Genomic DNA, 21,445 nt, shown 5'->3' with positions numbered 1-21,445 from the left:
CCAAAGTCGATATCCTAGAGTGATGCAAAACAATAATAAAAGCGAGATATTTTGTGGCAAAGTTTTCTCGGGGTAAAAGCTGCAGCCACAAGCGCCACCCACAAGTATTCTGAGACAAATGGAAAAAGAGTTAAAGGATCTTTGGGGATAAGAAGATCAATCGTAATGTAGTCAAATCAATTTCAGTAAACAAATTTTTACTGAAAACCAACTATTTATCCTAACTGAACTGATATGAGGGTTTTAATTAGTTACTATTATCACCATCTTCATTTTACTGATGAAGAAAACCAACAATTTCAGTTTGTAGAGTAACATGGCCAAGGGCACACTAGTTGTGAGGAATCAAATTCAGGTCTACTTGACTCTAAGCCTGTGCTTACTTTGGTCTTTAATTTAAATGTAAATAGATAGCCTCATGTGGCTGGTGGCTATTGGACAGCACGTGTTTAGAAAATAAATAGGTGTCCTTGAAGAACTAGAATGTTTCATTGATCATAATCTAAACTGAATAGACTGTTGGTTATTCTGGTTGCCCTTAAAGTCGCCTGTTCTTAGAGCAACAGCAACTTACTGGAGAGCGATGTATAAAGTGCAAAGGTTTTGAGACTAGATAGTTCTTTCATTCTTGTTTCCTCCACACTTTTGCAGAAAATGTGTTCCCAGGCATACAGTTTTAGAAGTTTGATGCCTTTCAATATTTCATTTGTTTTCTTCAGTCTCTCAGTGGAATAATCCTATAAAACAAAGGAAGAAAAATAATACCAGCTGCGTCCAAGTGAATCAGAAAGGCAGAACCATGTAATGGACAGGGATTGAGGAGACCTTATTTCTGACTGGCCCTGCCACTCACTAATTAGGTTGTGAAATTCCCAGGAGAAGCAGTTAAACCCTTTGTGCTTCATGAAATAAAGAGTTTAATGAGATGGCCTCAACATTTCTTTCCACCTAAAAGCATGTATGTCTCTGTTGCTTTGGTTTATACAAAAGCTAAAAACAATTTTCTAAAGTTTCACATGATTTCCTTGAATTATGTCTGCAGATAATATAGACATAAATTTAAATAACTAATAAGGAGACTTATAATGACTCCTAACATCTAACTTAATTTCTTCTGCAGTCAGCTCTATCACTCATACTTAAAAGAAGAAAAATAATAAATTTAAGAAAAGTTAGTGGGCTTCTTATTTGAAAATATGAGGGTACAGTGTTATGTGCATTCATATTGCATCTTCATAATACAGTTATTGAAACTAAGCCTATTATCTTAGCTATCAAGAGATTTCCACATACCTCTTTGTAAGTTCTTGGTTAAGGCCTAAGTTAGATTTGCTAACAACTTGGAATAATCATAGGGAGATTTGTAGCAGATACAAAAGCTTCCTTTTAGCCAGCTGTTTCAGCTTCCTTCATGACCACATGTTATACTAGAATTACTGACAAGGTAATATATGACTAATTAACTATCAAAAGGGGCAGTAGAGTGGCCAAAAGACAGATATGAGAAAGCAAAAGTAGCAAACAGCCTGGTTTTTGTTCAACGTTTTGTCTTTACAGGGTGTTAAATGCCTATCAAATAATTGCTCAATGGGTGAATGAATACGGTGTGAATAGCTAAATGAAAGACAGATGTTTGGGAATCATCATATCTCTCCTAAGCTCCCCTTCCACACCTTTCTGTATTTGTGTGCTAGAGTAAAAAGGATAGATGGCTCAGACAGAAATAATGAGTAACCTACCTAAAGCAGCAGAAAAACAAGTGATAAAAACCGCTTGCATGACATGCAACTCGCTTGTCATAGTAGAAACACGAACTTCAGAAACAATCCCGTCAGTGGCAGCATCTTCACATTTTATGCCTGATTTACAGACAGCCTTGCTCATATTTAATCAAACTTTATTAGTAAACATGCTGTCAACAATTTTATTATTTGCAAATAGTTCTCTAAAAGCAGCAAATTTGTGCTCAAATAAAATGATTTCATGGCAAATTGAAGCCAGAAAAGGTCAATAATTGGGCTTTTTCTTGCTTGCCAAGATGACCAGAAATAGATTCAGCAAGAGCAGCTGCCACTGAAACATGTCAATGTGACTCCATAGATCCTCACATGGTTTGAGTCTACCCTAGGGAAATATAATTTCAGAAGCAGCAAACTTGACCCTTCACATGTACCTTGATCCATTTCTTGCGTGTCAATAACTGACATTTAATAGCCTCAAAGTATGCTTAAGAGGATTCTTTAGACAAGTGATCTAAGAAGACTGAAAGCCTTATCACCTCATGGTACTTTAAAACATCAGGAACTGTGATTCTAGTATTTTGAGTCTAAGATCATCAAGTTTTAAATTTCCAATCCACTTTTAAAAATTGTTTCCACAACACGGAAAATACACATTTGCTGCCGAAGAACTGAAGTGAAATATAATTGTTTCCAAATTATCTTGAGTGGTATGTATTAATTTCCTTTATTATAAAATTAAAACAGCATTTCTCATTTTTGTAATTAAGTTTCCAAAAGATGTTACTTACAAGTGTACTTTTCTGAGCCTCTGCCAACTTTGTAGCAATAAAGTACTGAATTGGCGCAAGGAGCACAATGACAGCTGCACCAACCAATGCACTTGATCCAAGTAAATTATAGAGCAGAATCACGCCCATTATGATCTAGAGAGAAAAACACATGGAAAAGGGAAAATGAATGGGGGTGTGGGAGCCATTGCATGAAAGGAAATAGTTTTTAGTGCAAATGTAGTATTTCTTAATTATTATATTGTTTATTTGGAAGTCAACGGTATTAGGGTTCTCTAGGGGGACAGAATTAACCATCAAGTCAACCCAACTGTGACAGTTGGGTTTTACTCTGATTTATTTGGAGAAGGCTAAGTGCTAGGAATGTATTTTTAGTATGATAATCTGTACAACTGATGTCAAACCAATTTATTGCATGAAGTCGCAAAGTGGTCCCATGATGCTTCTAACCTTTTAAGTGGTCTTCAGATTTTTAAAAGGGCATAAATTTTTTCTTGAAAATGCTGTCACCCACCATAAATTTGACATTCTATATTCTCTTGGAATTGTACTAGCTTTTCATGGCTGAGAGGATGAAAAGTAGAGGGCAGCATCATGTGAGTAGAGGATGGTTGTCTGTGGACTAAAGGAATGAGCTGAGCTCCTCACCTTCTTATGACTCCAGACATCACTAACAGACAAGAAGGCTGACAGTAACTAAAACTGTTAAAAAGCTAAAGTTGGTGCCCTATCTTAATATACTTCTCTTTCCCCAAACCAAGGGCAAAACCATTCAGACCTATCCTCTCTGGTTTGTCACTGTCTTCTTTTTCCTTTAAAACTCAGAATTTACCCCTGCTATCCTATTCTCTCTCTCTCTCTGATTTATCATGGCTCAAAACATCAATTAATGAACTGTATCCATGCAGTTCAAGCATATAATTTATGCCTATATGCCAATGATAATAGCTTAATAGCAGCTTCCTGGGGCCAATGACACGTTTACTGCCTAGCTAATTAGGTAGTCTGAGATATCCAATAAAAACAAAAAATTCCTTAAGGTCATCCATGATGCAGTCATTCAGAGATTTTTGGTGCACTTGAAATTATACCACCTAGGCAGCTACCTAATTCACCTTTATATAAGTACATTTTGATAAAATGAGACAAAGTACATCTCAAATCCTACTTTGTGCCAAGCACTGTGCATAATATACACTTTTATTTGCCTTGGTTTTCTATTAAAAAATGAAAAGGCAAACAATAAGTTAAAAACTAGCATCTTCTTTATTACTTTATGCACTTTAATAAATGTGGAACACGGGGACTTAGAAGATAGATTTTTTCAAATAAGATCTAGCACTTAAGCTTCATCTACAGAATGCAAAACTTGAGATAATTAAAAATGTCCAGTTTATACAGAGGAAAAAACGGAGTATATTTCTTTTGCCATTTTTACCCAGTTAGGGGAAGAAGAAAACATGTGTCTTTACTAAAATGTTATTTTACATAGGAAATAGCTAAATAGCACTCCAGTTTGTCACTGTTCCTACCATTTTATGCAGTTTGACATTTTGCAATATAATAACTATTGAAACTATGGGATTGATTAAAGCAATTGCTCTCGTTTAGAAATGCTATAAGAGAGCTTGCCAAAATAAAAGGGGTCAAACTATGGCTCTGTGACTTACATGAATCGAGGCAATAATACTAACAACTAACAGTTACTGGATGCCCAGGAAATGCTGGGCACTACGCTAGATGTTATAGACATATTAACCTATTTAACCTTGACAATTTCCACAACTTTACGAGACAGATACTATTATTATTCTCATTTACAGTTAAGAAAACTAGGGCTTTGAGGAGTTAAGCACTTGTGTAAATGAGGGGTAGGGCAGATATTTGAACCCAAGCAGTATAATTTCAAACTTCTCTTTCTTAACCTATGCTATAATATTTCTGAGTCTCAGCTTCCTTTTCTATAAAAGAGTATAATATTTGCACATTCAAAAACTATACACCTTTTACGGAGCTAAATACATTACTGCTCTTTTTGTTTTATTTCCTCCGCAAACAAAAATCTTACTTATATTGATCTACCTACCTGAACAGGCATAGCCCATAGATTGGGACACAGGAACAAAAACCACATGAGTTGATTAGTTTCAATGGCGACTAAGTTGTTGATCTGCCCCAGAGTCATCTCCCCCATGGATAAGTTAGATGTAGAGAGCCTAAGGATTTTATTATAAATCATGGCCTACCAAAAAAAAAAAAAAAAAGAGTACATAAAGCTCTAAACTTAAAATTGACACTATGATTATTTTCACTGAAAATAAATAACAAACATTTATTTTTTTTTTGAGAAAAAAGAAAAGAAAAATTCTATAAGGTCATCTTAAATCAACCACTATAGTTATTTCTGTTTCAGTATAGTTATTTTCAGTCCTCAACAAAATACAGACTTTTTCTAGTGATATAATAAAAACATGCATTAAACTTTAAGCATAAGCTCTAGAACAAAGAGATAAATAAATGTAAGATTTCAAAATATTTTTCTTAACATTATTTTAAAGTTATTTTTAATTCAGTAGGTTTATTAATTAGCTCTGTTTCTTTCATTAAGTAGATTATAGAAACGTTGTTGTTGTAATACCAGAATGAAAATGGAATGAAAAAACAAAACTGAAGCTACTACTATTCTTATCACTGAATGGTATATAGCATTCTTAGGAAACAAATATTATTCACAGCCTTTACATACCAGCAGAGCTCCACGGAGGTTAATGCCAGTCTCTATGGTTACATAGTAGGAAGCCTGCAAAAATGTCCTTTGCAGAATAAGAGCCAAGAAGAGAAGAACTGCTAGAACGTAAGCGTTTTCAAGAAATTCCTTTGATGACAGAGTTTCCGAAATCTTGTCCCAAAAGAAAAAAAGTGACATATTAAAACTCGTCTTTTTATAGACCAGGTGTACAGTTTGCATTTATTAAAAGATACATAATATTTAAATATAAAAATTCAATGTATTTATTATACAGCAGTGAAATACAATACAAACCAGGTAAATCCATAAAATCCCTAACTGATTAATGAGTGATGGAAATGCCTAATTGAAGAAAAAAAGGTAAAATTTATTTTTAAAAAATTAGAATGCATTTCCTGCAAAGGTATATCCAACCTTAGTAAAATGGTAAGCAGTAAATAAAAAGACAGGTTAGTTTACACTCTAATTTGGAAGTAGTAGCTATAAAATTGATAGTTGGCCAGCAAGACCAATGGAAGAAATACACAATTTTGGTAGCCTTATTAGTTTAAAATAATTCTACTCAGTTGCCTTTTTCTGATTTTCAGATATCTTAATCTATATTAATAAGATAAATGATAAATTATAAAATAGGTAATTTGGCTATATCACCCATGCAACACTACCAGTAACAAAACATGACTTACAAAATTTTGTTTTAGTAGGAATACAACTGGTTCCAGCATAAGGATATCCAAAATTGATTTTTGTTTGTAGCAATAGCATATGGTAACTTAATTGTTAGAAAAGAGGGAAAGATAACATTTGACTAAGTACATTACATCGGTTTGGTCACTCTTTATTTTCTATGATTTAGACCTAGCAGAATTCTACTTCTGGTCCCTTCCTCTTTTTTTGTGGGAATATATACAAATGTGCAAGTCCTATTCCTTCTTAGCAAAACATGTGGCTAATATATGCAAGGGAGAAGGATAATGGATAAACTCTGTGGAATTTAGATATCCGTATGTAATTAGGCTAGTAGGGACAAAACATCACCCAAGTGTATTCAGTGGTAAAAATATCTGGTTCATTTCCATTATAATTAGACACTAATGTGTGCAAGGATCTGGGCTAACTATTGCGAACACAAATATGAATGGCTCACCGTAATTGTTTCATAAGCTTACAACCTAGGAAGATAAACATATCTCTAAGTAATAGGCTTCAGTAAGTGCCAACAAAAGGTAAAGAGCGTGTTAAAGGACTATCAAGGAGAGTCAAATTCCAACTAGGACAATCAGAAAAAGCTCCACCAAAGAGGCAACATTTAATGTCAGTTCTCATATTGCATAACATTTTAATAGGTGATGGAAAGAGGACAGGAAATGAGATTGAGAGAATAGCAAAGGAAAGTGGATTCATCTGGCAATAGTTTCTATATGTGGAACTACGAAAATCAATACTTAGAAAGAAAGTAGGAAGTTCACAATGCAGTCTTTATTAAAAATAGAAAATAAAAATTATATATTTATGATAGTAAACACGCAGTATTTTAACTATATAGCCCCAATCTAGTAACATAATGTCTAATAAAATATCATAATGTGACTTGCCCTGATCATTGTGAAACAGGGTGGTGGTTTTTATTATATAAGAAAAGAGAAATGTACAATATTAAAAATCACATTGCTAGTATTATTGGTCACAGGCCTCTAAAGAAGTGACTCAGCCACCCGTCATGTATAAAAATTCTTTAAAGAATTCCTATAAAGATTAAATAAAACAATCAATGTGCAATTTCTACACAAAGTTTCTGGCATACCGTAAATGCTTATTAAATGTTTATAGGCTCTGAATCTGAGAAATAATTTTGGTGGCCAGATTCATTCAATGAATAAATACATAAACGTGATTTTTGTTCTAAAAGGAAAATTGCTGTTTTCTTTCTTTTAGAAAGCATTCAATTCTCTGAAAAAAAAGCCTATTTGAACAACTCATGAAACTGCATTAATAAAAAGTGACAGTTACAATGAAATCCGTCAATAATATGTTTCCATTGAAAATCACCAGGAACTTACTCCAGTTGTGTTATTTGTACCATTCTGGGTTTCATTCACACGCTGAACTATTCCAGAAATACAAAGAGGTCCAGCAAAACCCAGTAAGTCAGCCAGATAGCGGAATGTACTACTAAGTAGAATTGGTCGCCCAAAAGCTCTGTACATTGCAAGCCATATAGATGGAGTCCGATTTGGATGATCTGCAACTTTTTTCTGAAGGAAAAAGAAAAGAAAAAAAAAACAGATGTAACAAAATAAAACTGCTTAGAGCAGTAACTAATCTCGTGTATGGAAATTCCTTCTTATACTTCAAAAAATATTTTAAGGGTTTAAAAATTGATGTTAATGTGTGCCTTTCAGTATAGCATGCATAATTCTGTATCCTTGCCTTCTATGAAAATAGTAGCTACTGAATGCATTTTAATAAAATAGAGAGAATGAGAAGTAAACAAGACAGTTTTTCTAAGACTCTGTATTATTTTAGTTATCAAAGGATGACACAGGATTCTTAAAGCCTAATTTATTTTCAATTTTCTTTGATTCAGAAAATATATATTTGTCATGAAAATTGCCAAATAGCATTGCATAGCAAGCAAAAGAGTAAAGCACAAAGATCAAGGTTATAGGCAGACTGGTCAAGATTTCTGGAGTTACTACATCACCACAGGTTTGCCTATCCAATAATTACAAACTAAACAAAACAGATTATCCCAACTTCAAGTTGTTTCTCCTCCACGGTATTTCTTATCTCCCTGAATGGTAGTCAATACTTTAAAAAATTATGGTAGACTTGTGTTTCCTATTCCTCAAAGAATTGCAAAATGAAGAACAGCATTTATACTTAAGTCAACTCATGGCTTCACACAGCTACAGTTGTTTGTTGTAAATAAAATTTTAAGACCTGAGCAATCATCATAATTAAAACTTAGGGAGGAGGTAGATAAAGTTTTTTCATTGTGACAAGGAAGTCAACTCACTGGAATAGAGCTCAATTATGTTCCCTATGCAACCCCCTGTTAAAATAAATAAATAATTTGTTTTCCAAAGTTTATGTAGACATTAACACACCAAGTTCAAGCTAATCTCTGTTGTAAAGAGAACTCAGAAGAATTAAGCTATGCTTAGGCTAGACTGCAAACATCTTTACTTTAGCAGTTTAAAAAATTTTATGCAATACTTTTCCCAGAGGTGAAACCAGAGAAATGACTCAGATTCATTTCTTGTAACCTTTTCCTGCCATTTAATTTCATAACACATATTTCTGACACAAAACAGAGATTATTTTCATCATTTACCATAAATGCTTCGTTGATCTTGATTTAGAACAGCCAAAAACTCGTTAGCTGTTTTACCATACTCTATTTCCTTCCAGTGTTGTTGAGAATCCTAATATTTTAAATGATGATGATATTTGTAGATGACGGCAATAGAAAACACATCTACCACTGTGGGTAGCATGCATGACTATTTAGAATGATAAAAGACAAAATGAAAATATCCAAAGACTCTCACCTTTAAATTTTTTAAAACAATAATGAATAGTTAGGAAAAGTGCCAGAGGAAGCCAATTTTGGCAGCCATATAGGATGATACATGGAAGAGGCAGACAATGCCCTTTTATTTAATTTAGTCTCATTTTGAACTATAGAAGCTAAATTTTAGTCAGTAATTAATGTAAGGCTTTTAATTTCTCAAAAGTGATTATTAGTTGGTATCTATTTTACCTCTTTATATAACAAACGTATTATGCTTGTGAAAAGACAATAACAAAAATTTCATGAGTTATTAATATTACATGGTAATGGATTAGTTATACATGATCATTGAACTTAATTCTTACTTTCCACTTGGTGACATGTCCCAGAGAAAAGATAGTACTCACTCTATTCTTCCTCATGTATTAATGGAGCAACTAATATAAGTACACTTCATTGGCTCTTCCAGTCTTCCAGGCCCAATTAACATGATTCAAAAGTACAGAAGAAGACAGATGAAGGAAATCTGCTCTTCCTTAACCATAGATATGATTTAAGCTTTGTGTCTTTTCTTTTTTTTTTTTTTGAGACAGAGTTTCACTCTTGTTGCCCAGGCTGGCATGCAATGGTGCAATCTCAGCTCACCACAACCTTTGCCTCCCGGATTCAAGCAATTCTCCTGCCTCAGCCTCCCGAGTAGCTAGGATTACAGGCATGCGCCACCATGCCTGGCTAATTTTTGTATTTTTAGTAGAGACGGGTTTCTCCAGGTTGGTCAGGCTGGTCTCAAACTCCTGACCTCAGGTGATCCACCCGCCTGGGCCTCCCAAAGTGCTGGGATTACAGGCATGAGCCACCGTGCCTGGCCTAAGCTCTGTGTTTTTATATATATATGTGTGTATATATATGTGTGTGTATATATATACATGTGTATATATATGTGTGTGTATATATATACGTGTGTATATATGTGTGTGTATATATATACGTGTATATATGTGTGTATATATACGTGTGTATATATGTGTGTATATATATGTGTGTATATATGTGTGTGTATATATATACGTGTGTATATATGTGTGTATATATACGTGTGTATATATGTGTGTGTATATATATACTGTGTATATGTGTGTGTATATACGTGTGTATATATGTGTGTATATATATATATTGTGTGTATATATATATGTGTGTGTATATATATACTGTGTATATATGTGTGTGTATATATACGTGTGTATATATGTGTGTATATATACGTGTGTATATATGTGTGTGTATATATATGTGTATATGTGTGTGTATATACGTGTGTATATATGTGTGTGTATATATATACGTGTGTATATGTGTGTGTATATACGTGTATATGTGTGTATATATACGGTGTATATGTGTGTGTGTATATATATGTGTGTATATATATGTGTGTGTATATATATACGTGTGTATATATGTGTGTATATATACGTGTGTATATATGTGTGTATATGTATATATGTATGTATATATGTGTGTGTATATATGTGTATGTATGTGTGTGTGTGTGTGTGTGTATATATAGATATATATTTTTTTTTTGAGACAGAGTCTCACTCTGTCGCCCAGGCTGGAGTGCAGTGGCCCAATCTCAGCTCACTGCAAGCTCCGCCTACCGGGTTCATGCCAACAGTACCATTCTCTGTAATTAAGCACATGGAAGACAGATGCTAAATTACCTTTTGTTCTTCATATGCATCTTTCAGGCAAACATAATTTGTTACTGCTCTCATTGCTATTGGCAATTTTCCAATTGCCTTCAGATCAATAGGCTTTTTATGAGCAGATATAATAAGTGTGTTCATCCACCAGTATGTTGCTTTTGACAGCAAATTCACAAATGGTTGAAGAAATCTCACTCCCAGATCCTGGAGGTCTTCAGGAGGCTTTACTTTCTGAGGATTCATGAAGAATACATATCTCTGTGACAAGAAAAATTCCACAGTATAACAATTAGTCCAATTATTTTCCACATATTAAAAATAAAATTTCAACGTTTTCTACATTTTCATTTCAGGTGACCAAAATTTATATTTTAATGCCTCCTTCCATCCCTTTCTGAAATATTCTTTGAGATATTTCCTTCTGTTGTGACTAGATTAACTAGTTAATGCCAGAATTTTGCATTCAATCCTCTTGGGGTCAATTCTAAAAGATCACTTAACCTTTTAAAATATAGTTTTTACTAAGAGTCAATGTTTCATGATATCCTATGATAGGGTCAACCAAATGAAGGTTTTTACATTGTTTAGATTTTAAAATGTATTATCAACACCATTATTGAGCCTCTTGATCTATGATTTCCTGATGTTAACTGACTACTCTCCACATTCATTGCAGCATATATCTTTCTACTCACAGATCAAGTTCAAAGTTCTCTGATAAAAAATGAATACTGGAAAATCTATCTCTAGTATCTCACACAACATAACTGACAGTATTAAGTGGTGGAAAGTACAATTTATTTGCAATTACAAACCAGGTATGTGTCTTGACCATATTACTTTGGATATATAGCCAAAGCTATCTCTACATGTTTCTTCATCGGTGAAATGAGCAAACTGGATTAGATTATTTTCTTTTCAGTTTTAAATTTCTGAGAATGCAGTATTTTGCTTAACCCAGGTGTGCTTTGAGACCAATCATGGATGATTGAACTTTCTCCTAAAAACAATTTCTTCTGTAATATAAACTGAGCATAATATCTGACACATAGCAGGCACTTGATCAATCAATATTTGTGAATGAATAAATAGTTTCTAGGGTCACACTGAGATTTCTGAAACATTAATGGCCTGAATTTAGTGATTAGCTCAACTTTAGATTTATATATATAAATCAAATACATGTGTTCATCCTTGTAAATACTAATGATTTCTGGCTAACTATAATCTTTCATATTGGGGTCTTGAATCCAAGTAACTAAACAAAAGCCATTAGCTACCTACCCTGACTCGAATGACGTTGATCTCCACAGCCATCAAGAGCCCATTCAAGATGACCATCATGCCTGTGATGCAGAAACGCAGGTTTGATATGTCCAAGCCAGACTGACAGTACTTAACCAGTTTTATTGTTTTTGTAATAAAGGCCATTACCCAATACAGGAATAGGGCTGAAAAGAAAAAGACAAAAAGAGAAAGATGCAATCTTTTCTTAAACATCACTAGCATTTGAATGTAATTATGATGCTTTTTAATAACAAAGGCAATTTTATGTACTATATTTCCACATGGTTTTACTTGGTAAGAAAACAACGTATATGATTTAGTGTACTTCTGGAGTTTTGAGTTGAAGGAGTAATAACTTGAAAATGTTGAGTGCTTCCATCCTGACAATACATGATAGATGGGAAGATGTAAAGAGATATGTAATAGGATAAACTAGACTCTTCAAAATGTATGTGTAAGTCTATAAATTTTAAAAAGTAGCTTTATCTTCTGGTCTTGTTTTCAAAGAGCCTTAATTATATGAATAATTCACAAGTTGGTATCTGTATAACCTACTTCATAGGTGTGTTGCAAACCCAAGGATATGTCTCATGGTATTACCCTGGAATTATCATGGAATTCATGTATCTATGTAACTGAGTTTCTGCCTTACAAATTCTTATTCAAGTAGTAAGTGACTTTTCTTAGTCAAATGGTCTAAAACACCACACCCATTCACATAGCACAAAGAACAGTGATCTTATAGAGCGAACTGAGACGTCAAGTACTAGGCTCAGAAAGGCGAGGATTACACTGCCACAGAACTACAACCAGCATTTTGCAGCCAATATGAGATAGAAGCAGAGACTTTCCTAGAAATATTTTGGCAAGGATACAATCTACTTTGAACTTTGAATAAATGTCAGTACAAATGAATATGGTCTAAGAAAGAAGAAATCTAAGACACACATAAGATAATCCAGGTTGGACAACATTTATCAGAACCAGAAAAGTTGAGTGATCAGTTCATTAGTGAAAAATACTGAACATTGGCACAAGAACTCAATGTATATCTTGTTTTAGCTTAAATGTAGAGTCAGAACGAATTCACTAAAAAAAAAAAAAAAAAAAAAAAAAAAAAAACAGACCAAATTATATGCTATCTAAAGAGACTCACCTTAAGTATTAGAAAGAGTAGCTTAAAAGTAAGTAGATGGGAAAGATATACAATGAAAACAATTAAGCATAAGAAACTTGGAGTGGCTATATTAATATCAAACAAAGCCGACTTCAAGACAATTATTATCAGAAATAAAAAAGACTTTTAATAATAATAAAAGGGTCCAGTTTTTAGAAAGATACATGAAAAAATAGACATATGATCAATGAAGATTTAGAAGATGTATTAGAACACTATCAAATACCTCGTACTATTTGATATTTATAAAACTATTTGAGATTTGGTACTCTAAAAATACTTCTAACATTTTCAGATTGTACCTTCGTATTAACTGAATATGGTACTGGTATAGATTACATGTTTAGTCAGAAAACAAAGATAAATGAATTTGAAATAACAGAAATCATATAGAGTATGTTTTCTGACCACAATAAAATTAAATTTAAAAAATCAAGAACGGTCAGACTATTGATTTTCTATTGCTACTTAACAAACTATAACAAACTGAGCAGCTTAAAACTGCACACATCTATTATCTCACAGTTCCTAGGATTCAGGACTTTGAGCCAGGGTCAATTCGGTTCTCTATTCCAGGTTCTCACGAGGCTGGGTTCTTTGCTCCAGGTTCTCACCAGGTTCTAGGTATTGACTGGGTCTGCTAGCTCAGTAAAGACTCTACTGATATGAGACCATCCTCCATGCCATACTCTGTTGGCTAGAACCCAAGCACAGGTCCTACTCACACTCAAGGCAAGAGAGTCATAAAGGGCAGGAACATCAGACACAGAGATAAGGAAGTAACTTTTGATCTTTTCATGCAGTAAGATATCTAAAAGCTTCAAAATATTTGGAAATTAAACAACACATTACCAATAATCCACATGTTAAAGAAGAAATCACTAAAGAAGTCAGATAGTATTAAAATACATTAACTATAATAAAAATACTACATATTTAAAATTCAAGAATTACAACTAAAATAAGACTCAGAGGAAAATTTACAGCTTTAGATATTTATTTTACAATATAAGGTTCAAAACTGCATAGCTACCTTTAAAGCTCAGGAAAGAATAAAAAAGGACCAAAAAAAAAAAAAAGATGAAAACAATAGAGATGAGTAGAAAGCAATAAAATAGAAAAATGAACAATTGATAAAATGGACAAACTCAATAATGCCATTCTTTGAAAAGACTAATAAAATTGATAAGTCCCTAGCTAGACAGTTCAAGAAAAGAAGAACACAAAAACCAATACTAGGAATGAAAGAGGCACTATCCCTATATACCCAACATACTTTAAAAGGAGAATCAGGAAATATCTTGAATAACATTATGACCATATATCCAAAAATTTACATGAAATGGAAAATTACTTAAAAATGTACCTTATCAAAACTAACATAAAAAGAAGTAGATACTCTGAAAAGTCTATATAGTCACTAAGGAAATTAGACAATATATTTACTAAATTATAATAAAATTTAGACCGAAAAGTTTACTAGATATAAAAAAGTATTAGACATAACAGTCTGTCTAATACAGAAATAAATTTATAATTTTAAATCCTCCCTTAGCCCAAATTCCAGGTCCAGATGACTTCACTAGTGATTTCTATTCAACATTTAAGAAAAAGATAAAATTAACCTTATACAAAGTCTTTCAGAAAAATAGAGAGAAAACACTTTCCAGCTCATTTTACGAAGGCAGTTTAATGCAGCATGTATCAGCCTGAAAAAGGGAATTACAAGAAAATAACAGATGAATATCCTGCATTACATAGACGTAAAAAGCCTTAAATAAAATCTAGTGATATCAAGCATGCATAATATATTATGCCATGCGTCATTCTTCTCAGAAATGCATTGTTACTTTATCTGAAAAACAGATCAATGCAATTTAACATACTAACAGAAATACAATTTTCCTAATGGATACAGGAAAAAAACTTTAATAAAATTCAACACCCATTCAAGACTTTAATAACACCCTGAGTAAGCTTTAAATAAAAGAAAACTTACTAGGCAAATAAAGATCTGCTATGAAAAACCTATAACTAACCTTACAATTAATTATGAAAGAGTGACCATTTTCCCCTAAAATCAGGAACCAGACAGGATTTCAGTCTTATGTCTATTTGGCATTTTACTGGACGTCTTAGCTACAGCAATATGACAAGAAAAAAAAAGAAAAAGGAAGGCATAAAGCAGGTTGAAAGAAAATAAGTGTCTCTATTTGCAGATGGCATGTTTGTTTATACAGAAAATCTTAGGAAACCTACAAAGCAATAACTAAAAGTAATAAGTGAATTTCTAAGGCTGCAAGATACAAAGTCAATATACAAAATCATTTTATCTTATTTTATTTTTTATTTGTAGGAATATATTTATGGGTTACATGAAATGTTTTGATACAGGTATGCAATGAGTAATAATCACATCGGAGTAAATATGGCATTGATCACCTCAAGCATTTATCCTGTTAAAAATAATCCAATTGTACTCTTTTAGTTCTTTTTTAAATGTACAATTAAATTATTACTGACTGTAGTCACCCTGTTGTGCTATCAAATACTAGGTCTTATTCATTTTTCCTAATTTTTGTACCCATTAAACATCCCAATTTGCCTCTCCCAGCACCCACTACCCTTCCCAGCCTCTGGTATCCATCTTTCTACTCTCTGTCTCCATGAGTTCAATTGTTTTGATTTTTTTGCTCCCACAAATAAGTGAGAATATGAGACGTCTGTCTTTGTGTGCCTGCCTTATTTCACTTAAACAATGATCTCAAGTTCCATCCATGTGGTTGCAAATGACAGGATCTTATTCTTATTTTACAGCTAAATAGGACTCCACTGTGGTATATGTATCACAGTTTCTTTATCCGTTCATCTGTTTATGGACATTTAGGTTGCTTCAAAATCTTAGCTATTGTGAACAGTGTTGCAATAAACATGGGAGTGCAGATATCTATTCGATATACTGATTTCCTTTCTTTTGGGTATAGACCTAGGAGTGGAGTTGCTGAATTGTATGGTAGCTCAACTTTTTGTTTTTTAAGGAACCTACAAACTGTTCTTCATAGTGGTTGTACTAATTTACATTTCTACCAATAGTGTACAGGGGTTTCCTTTTCTCTTCATTCTTGCCAGCATTACTTATTGCCTGACTTTTGTATACAAGCCATTTTAACTGGAGTGAGATGATATCTCATTGTAGTTTTGATATGCATTTCTCCGATGGTCAGTGATATTGAGCACCTTATCATATACCTGCTTGCCATTCGTATGTCTTCTTTCAACAAATGTCTATTCAGATCTTTTGCCCCTTTTTTATTGTATTGCTAGTTTTTTTTCCTATAGAGTTGTTTGAGCTCCTTATATATTCTGATCATTAATCCCTTGTCAGACAGGCAGTTTGCAAATATTTTCTCCCATTCTGTAGATTGTGTCTTCACTTTGTTGACTTTTTCCTTTGCTGTGCAGAAGCTTTTTAACTTGATGTGATCCCATCTGTTCATTATTGTTCTGGTTGCCTGTGCTTGAGGGGTATTGCTCAAGAAATCTTGGCCCAGTCCAATGTACTAGAGAGTTTCCCAATATTTTCTTGTAGTAGTTTCACAGTTTGAGGTTTTAGATTTAAGTCTTTAATCCATTTTGATTTTGTTTCTGCACATGGTGAGAGACAAGGGTCTAGCTTTGTTCTTCTGCATATGGATATCCAGTTTTCCCAGAACCATTTATTGAAGTGACTGTCCTTTCCTCAGTGTATGTTCTTGGCCCTTTTTAAAAGATAACTTCACTATAGGTGTATGGATTTATCTCTGGATTCTATATTCTGTTCCACTTATCTATGTGTCTGTTTTTATGCCAGTACCATGCCATTTTGATTACTATAGCTCTGTAGTATGAAGTCAGTAATGTGATTCCTCTGGTTTTGTACTATTTGCTTAGGATAGCTTTGACTATTCTAGGTCTTTTGTGGCTGCCTATAAATTTTAGAATTGTTTTTTCTATTTCTGTGGAAAATGTCATTGGTATTTTGATAGGGATTGCATTAAATCTGTAGATTGCTTTGAGTAGTAAGGGCATTTTAACAATGCTTATTTTTCCAGTCCATAAATATGGAATATCTTTCCATTTATTTGTGTCTTCTTCAATTTCATGCACCAATGTTTGATAGTTTTTGTTACAGAGATCTTTCACTTCTTTGGTTAATTCCTAGGCATTTTATTTTATTTGTAGCTATTGTAAACAGGATTACTTTCTTGATTTCTTTTTCAGATTGTTCAGTGTTGGTGTATATAAATGCTACTGATTTTTGTATGTTGATTTTGTATCCTATAACTTTACTGATTATATTTATTAGTTCTAATAGTTTTTTGGTGCAATCTTTAGGTTTTTCCAAATATAAGATCATATCATCTGCAAACAAGGACAATTTGACTTCTTCATTTCCAATTTAGATGTTCTTTATTTCATATTATCGGATTGCTCTAGGTAAGACTTCCAGTACTATGTTTAGTAACAGTGGTGAAAGTGGGCATTCTTGTTGTGTTTTTGATCTAAGATGAAAGGCTTTCAATTTTTTTGCACTCAATTTGAGTCTAGCTATGGGTCTGTCATATGTGGCTGTTATTATGTTGAAGTATGTTCCTTCTATACCCAACTTTTTTAGCATTTTTTTCATAAAGGGATGTTGAATTTTATCAAATGCTTTTTCAGCATCAATTGAAATGACTGTATGGTTTTTCATTCTTCATTTTGTTAATATGACACATAATATTAATTGATTTGCAAATGTTGAACCATGCTTGCATTCTAGGGATAAATCCCACTTGATCATGATGAATGATCTTTTTAATGTGTTGTTGAATTTGATTTGCTAGTATTTTGTTGAGAATTTTTGCATCAATACTTAATTGCATTTCACATAATGGAAGAAACAATTGAAAAATGAAATATGAAATAAATTTCACATACAATAAAAGAAGGAAAACAAAGAAAAATACTTGAAATAAAGTTAACAAGACATGAAAGACCTCTACACTGAAAACTACAAAACATTGTAAAGGGAAACAAAAGACCTAAATAAATGAAGAATGGATTGTGAAACCCAATAGTGTGAAGATGCCAATTATCTCCTGAATTGTTTTATAAATTCAATGCAATCCCCATAATGGTCCTACCAAGCTTTTATTTATTTTTTTTTTTTTGGAGAGATTGTAAACCTGATTCTAAACTGTATATAGAAACCCAAAAGAACTAGAATAGCCAAAGCAAACTTCGGAGAAAAACAAAGAAAATGTTGTGTGACTTACAATTTATGACTTCAAGAACTCCAAAGCAAGAGAAAATGTTAGTCGCATAAAAATCTATGAATACATCAAAGAAACAGAAAATAGAGCCAAAATAGATTAAATTTAAACAGTCATTTGATTTAATTTTTTTTTTTACAGAAGTACCAATGCAATCTCATGAGAAACAGAAAGTCTACCCCACAAATGGTGCTGGAACACATTGATATCCACTTGGAAAAAAAAAAAGAACTTTGACACCTATCTTACACCATATACACAATTAATTTAAAATGAATCATAGTCCTAAAAATAAAAACGGAAACCATAAAGCATCTAAAAGCAAACAGGAGAATAAGAGGAAAACATATCTAGAGGGAAGACAAAGATGTCTTAAGAAAGCAATAACTAAGGACTAGAAGAAATGATAAATTATACTACATCAAAATTAAAAATCCTCTGCTCATTAAAAGACCCTATAAATAAATAGTCCTTCACAGACTAGAAGGAAAACATTCTCAAAACATGTAACTGATGACATACTAATATCTAGTATGTGCAAAATATTCCTACAACTCAATAATAAAAGTGCAACCCAATGAAACATGGGCAAGAGATATGAATAGCCACATCTCAAAGATAAAAAATGGCCAACAAACTCATCAAAAAGTGCTCAACATAATTAGTCATCAGATAAATGCAAATTAAAACCACAATGTGTTACCAGTACACACCCACTGGCATGACTAAATTAGAAAGACCAAGATCACCAAATGATGATTTTTAGGTATTTACCTAAGAGAAACAAATGCATATAGCCACAAAATACTTGTTAAGAATGTTGATAGCAGCTTTTATTCTCATGATGGCTAAAACCTGGAGATAGTACAGATGTCTATTAACAAGGGATTGAAAAAACTATGATATAGTTATACAATGAAATACAACAATTATAAGAAAATATTGATCTATGCTACATCACATATGAGCATCAAAAAATCATGCTTAGAAAAAGAAGCCTTACTTAAAAGTCTATATTTTGTCATTCAATTTACACGAAGTTCTAGAACAGGCAAACCTAATCCATGGTGGGAGTAAAAATCAGAACAGATATTGCCTCTGTAAAGGTGAAATTGAGTATAAGAAAATTTGCATGGATGATAGTTATGTCATGATAGCGTTATACAGGTACATGCATTTAGCAAAGTAAGATCGCTGTGTTTCATGTATATGAATTTTGTCTCACAAAAAGATATGCATGAAGCATTCAGACGTAAAGTATACTAATGTCTACAACTTACCTTAAAATGCATCAAAACTAAGATGGAGAGAGGTATTAATAGAAGGATGAAAAGATGTAGCTATGTGATAAAACAGAGAACAAATGTAATTTGAAGAATTCAGATGTTGGGTAAGTGGGAATTCACATGATTCTTTCAACTTTCTGTACATTTGGTGATTTTCATAATGAAATGTTGAGACAAAATTACTAGCTTTGTGGTCTTAAAATGAGTAACTTTCCTAGGTCCAAATTTTTCTCTGTTAAAATAACAAGAAATATTATATTTTATCTCCATGTCCTTCCAGCAATATGATCAAATTGTGCTGTCTTGCACCTAAATAACAATAATAGCCCTCTTCTGATTGCATTTCCTTCAAAACTTTATTAATATCTAAATTCCTTTCTAGTTATAACCTTTCTTTTTACCATCAACTTTTCAAAAATATATATTTAGCTTATTAAATTCTCAATTTTATGTATTTTTTTGCAGCTACCTGTTGGAAATTTCTTTTTTTTTTTTTTTGGCATTTTCTGCAATAATGTCTGCCTCCCATTTTGTACAAAAGACCTTTCTATTAAGATAATTCAAAAGTCGACATCCTTTTAAATTAATATTTAACCCTCTCTACCTTTTTTATTAGATTGCCTTTAACAATCATATAATGTGACACAACATATAATTAAATAATCAGTATCTTTCATGCATCCATTTTCGATTTTTGTGTCCTCTGGACAAATGAATAAAATACTGTATGTGTGTTTTCATTATTTCTTCTCCTAATTTCTATATCATTAGTCAACATCATTTTCATTATACAACAGTCAAATAAAATCAGAAACAGTAAGCATCATTCACACAAACACACAATTCAAACTACAATTTCAGGAAGTTCATAGCCCATCTGTGATCCTTGTTCCATATCTTTATCTCTTTAAGAAAGAAAGTATACTCCAAGGAATACAGTGACAGGTCAGAGTATTGAACATAACTAATATAGATGCGTTGTATAATTTTGACCAAAGGCAAAAATAAAATTAGGAATATTTTAGACAGCCTCTGATTTCCACAGAACGAGGAGGCAAGAGAGGCTAATAAGACAATTTTAGTCACAATGCAGGTGTGAAAGGCCGTGATTTAAAGGCAGCTGCTCCTCAGGACAACATACTTTTCATTATGCTAGAAACATACTCTGCTACATAGTAATTCTAGTAAAATGTGGCATTCCCACAGCATCAGTGAAAGGCATGAACCTTGGGAAAATGTCCTTGGACTCCAAGCCAGAGGCAGAAACACCTGGAACTAGAGGAGATGACTTGTTCACAGGGCAGCATGGTGCCGCAGCTCCTCACAAGAGCTCTGATTCTTAAAATACAACTTCTGCAAGCCAGAAGGCCAGCACATTCCCTCCACTTCCTTCCCCCCACCCCCCCGCCCCCCTACATACAGACACACCACAGAGAGCGTTTATTGCAGAAGAGATGACCTGGACGTATGGAATTTTCACAGCCTAGAGCAACTCAGCTTATCTTCAACCCCACATTTACTGGGCAGCTACAGGAGAATTAATCACTGTGGTTTTCCCTTACTTTCTACTCCCCACACACTCTGATAGTATTTACCCCGAGGAAAAAGAAAAATAACCCTTTAGGGAGAAAAAACAAATAGCTCTTTAAGGAGAAACAACAAAAGTGATCATACTTACCTAAAAGTAATTTAGGAAAATTTGATGTCTCGATATTATGATAATACACTATCGATGTTGTAGTGGCAACGAATCCCATCACGGCCGGCATAAAGAGGTGGAGGTGCCTTGATTCCCGCCGCCTACAAAGAGCAGTACGTCAATGCCTAAAGCTGATGGTTCCAGATAATTTCTCATTTTTTTCCAATTTTTTCATAAGAACTCTATCTTAGCAATAA

At 33.1% G+C, this 21,445-nt stretch overlaps 1 protein-coding gene across 1 annotated transcript in view; it reads right to left on the bottom strand.

Annotated features, from left to right (window-relative positions):
* ABCC9 (ATP binding cassette subfamily C member 9) overlaps positions 1–21,445 on the bottom strand; it is a 150,621-nt gene that overhangs the window by 112,071 nt on the left and 17,105 nt on the right. The window contains exons 5-12 of the mRNA XM_030804745.1: positions 21,228–21,349; positions 11,790–11,956; positions 10,521–10,763; positions 7,340–7,534; positions 5,277–5,429; positions 4,617–4,772; positions 2,531–2,665; positions 575–737 (exon numbers count right to left, since the gene is read on the bottom strand). Coding sequence (XP_030660605.1) covers positions 575–737; positions 2,531–2,665; positions 4,617–4,772; positions 5,277–5,429; positions 7,340–7,534; positions 10,521–10,763; positions 11,790–11,956; positions 21,228–21,349 — 1,334 coding nt within the window. The remainder of the gene's footprint in view (positions 1–574; positions 738–2,530; positions 2,666–4,616; positions 4,773–5,276; positions 5,430–7,339; positions 7,535–10,520; positions 10,764–11,789; positions 11,957–21,227; positions 21,350–21,445) is intronic.

Source organism: Nomascus leucogenys, chromosome 23 (genome assembly GCF_006542625.1).
Source record: "Nomascus leucogenys isolate Asia chromosome 23, Asia_NLE_v1, whole genome shotgun sequence".
Classification (NCBI taxonomy): Eukaryota; Metazoa; Chordata; class Mammalia; order Primates; family Hylobatidae; genus Nomascus; species Nomascus leucogenys.
Note: the sequence above shows the minus strand (reverse complement) of the source record. Positions and strands in the feature narration are given on the sequence as shown.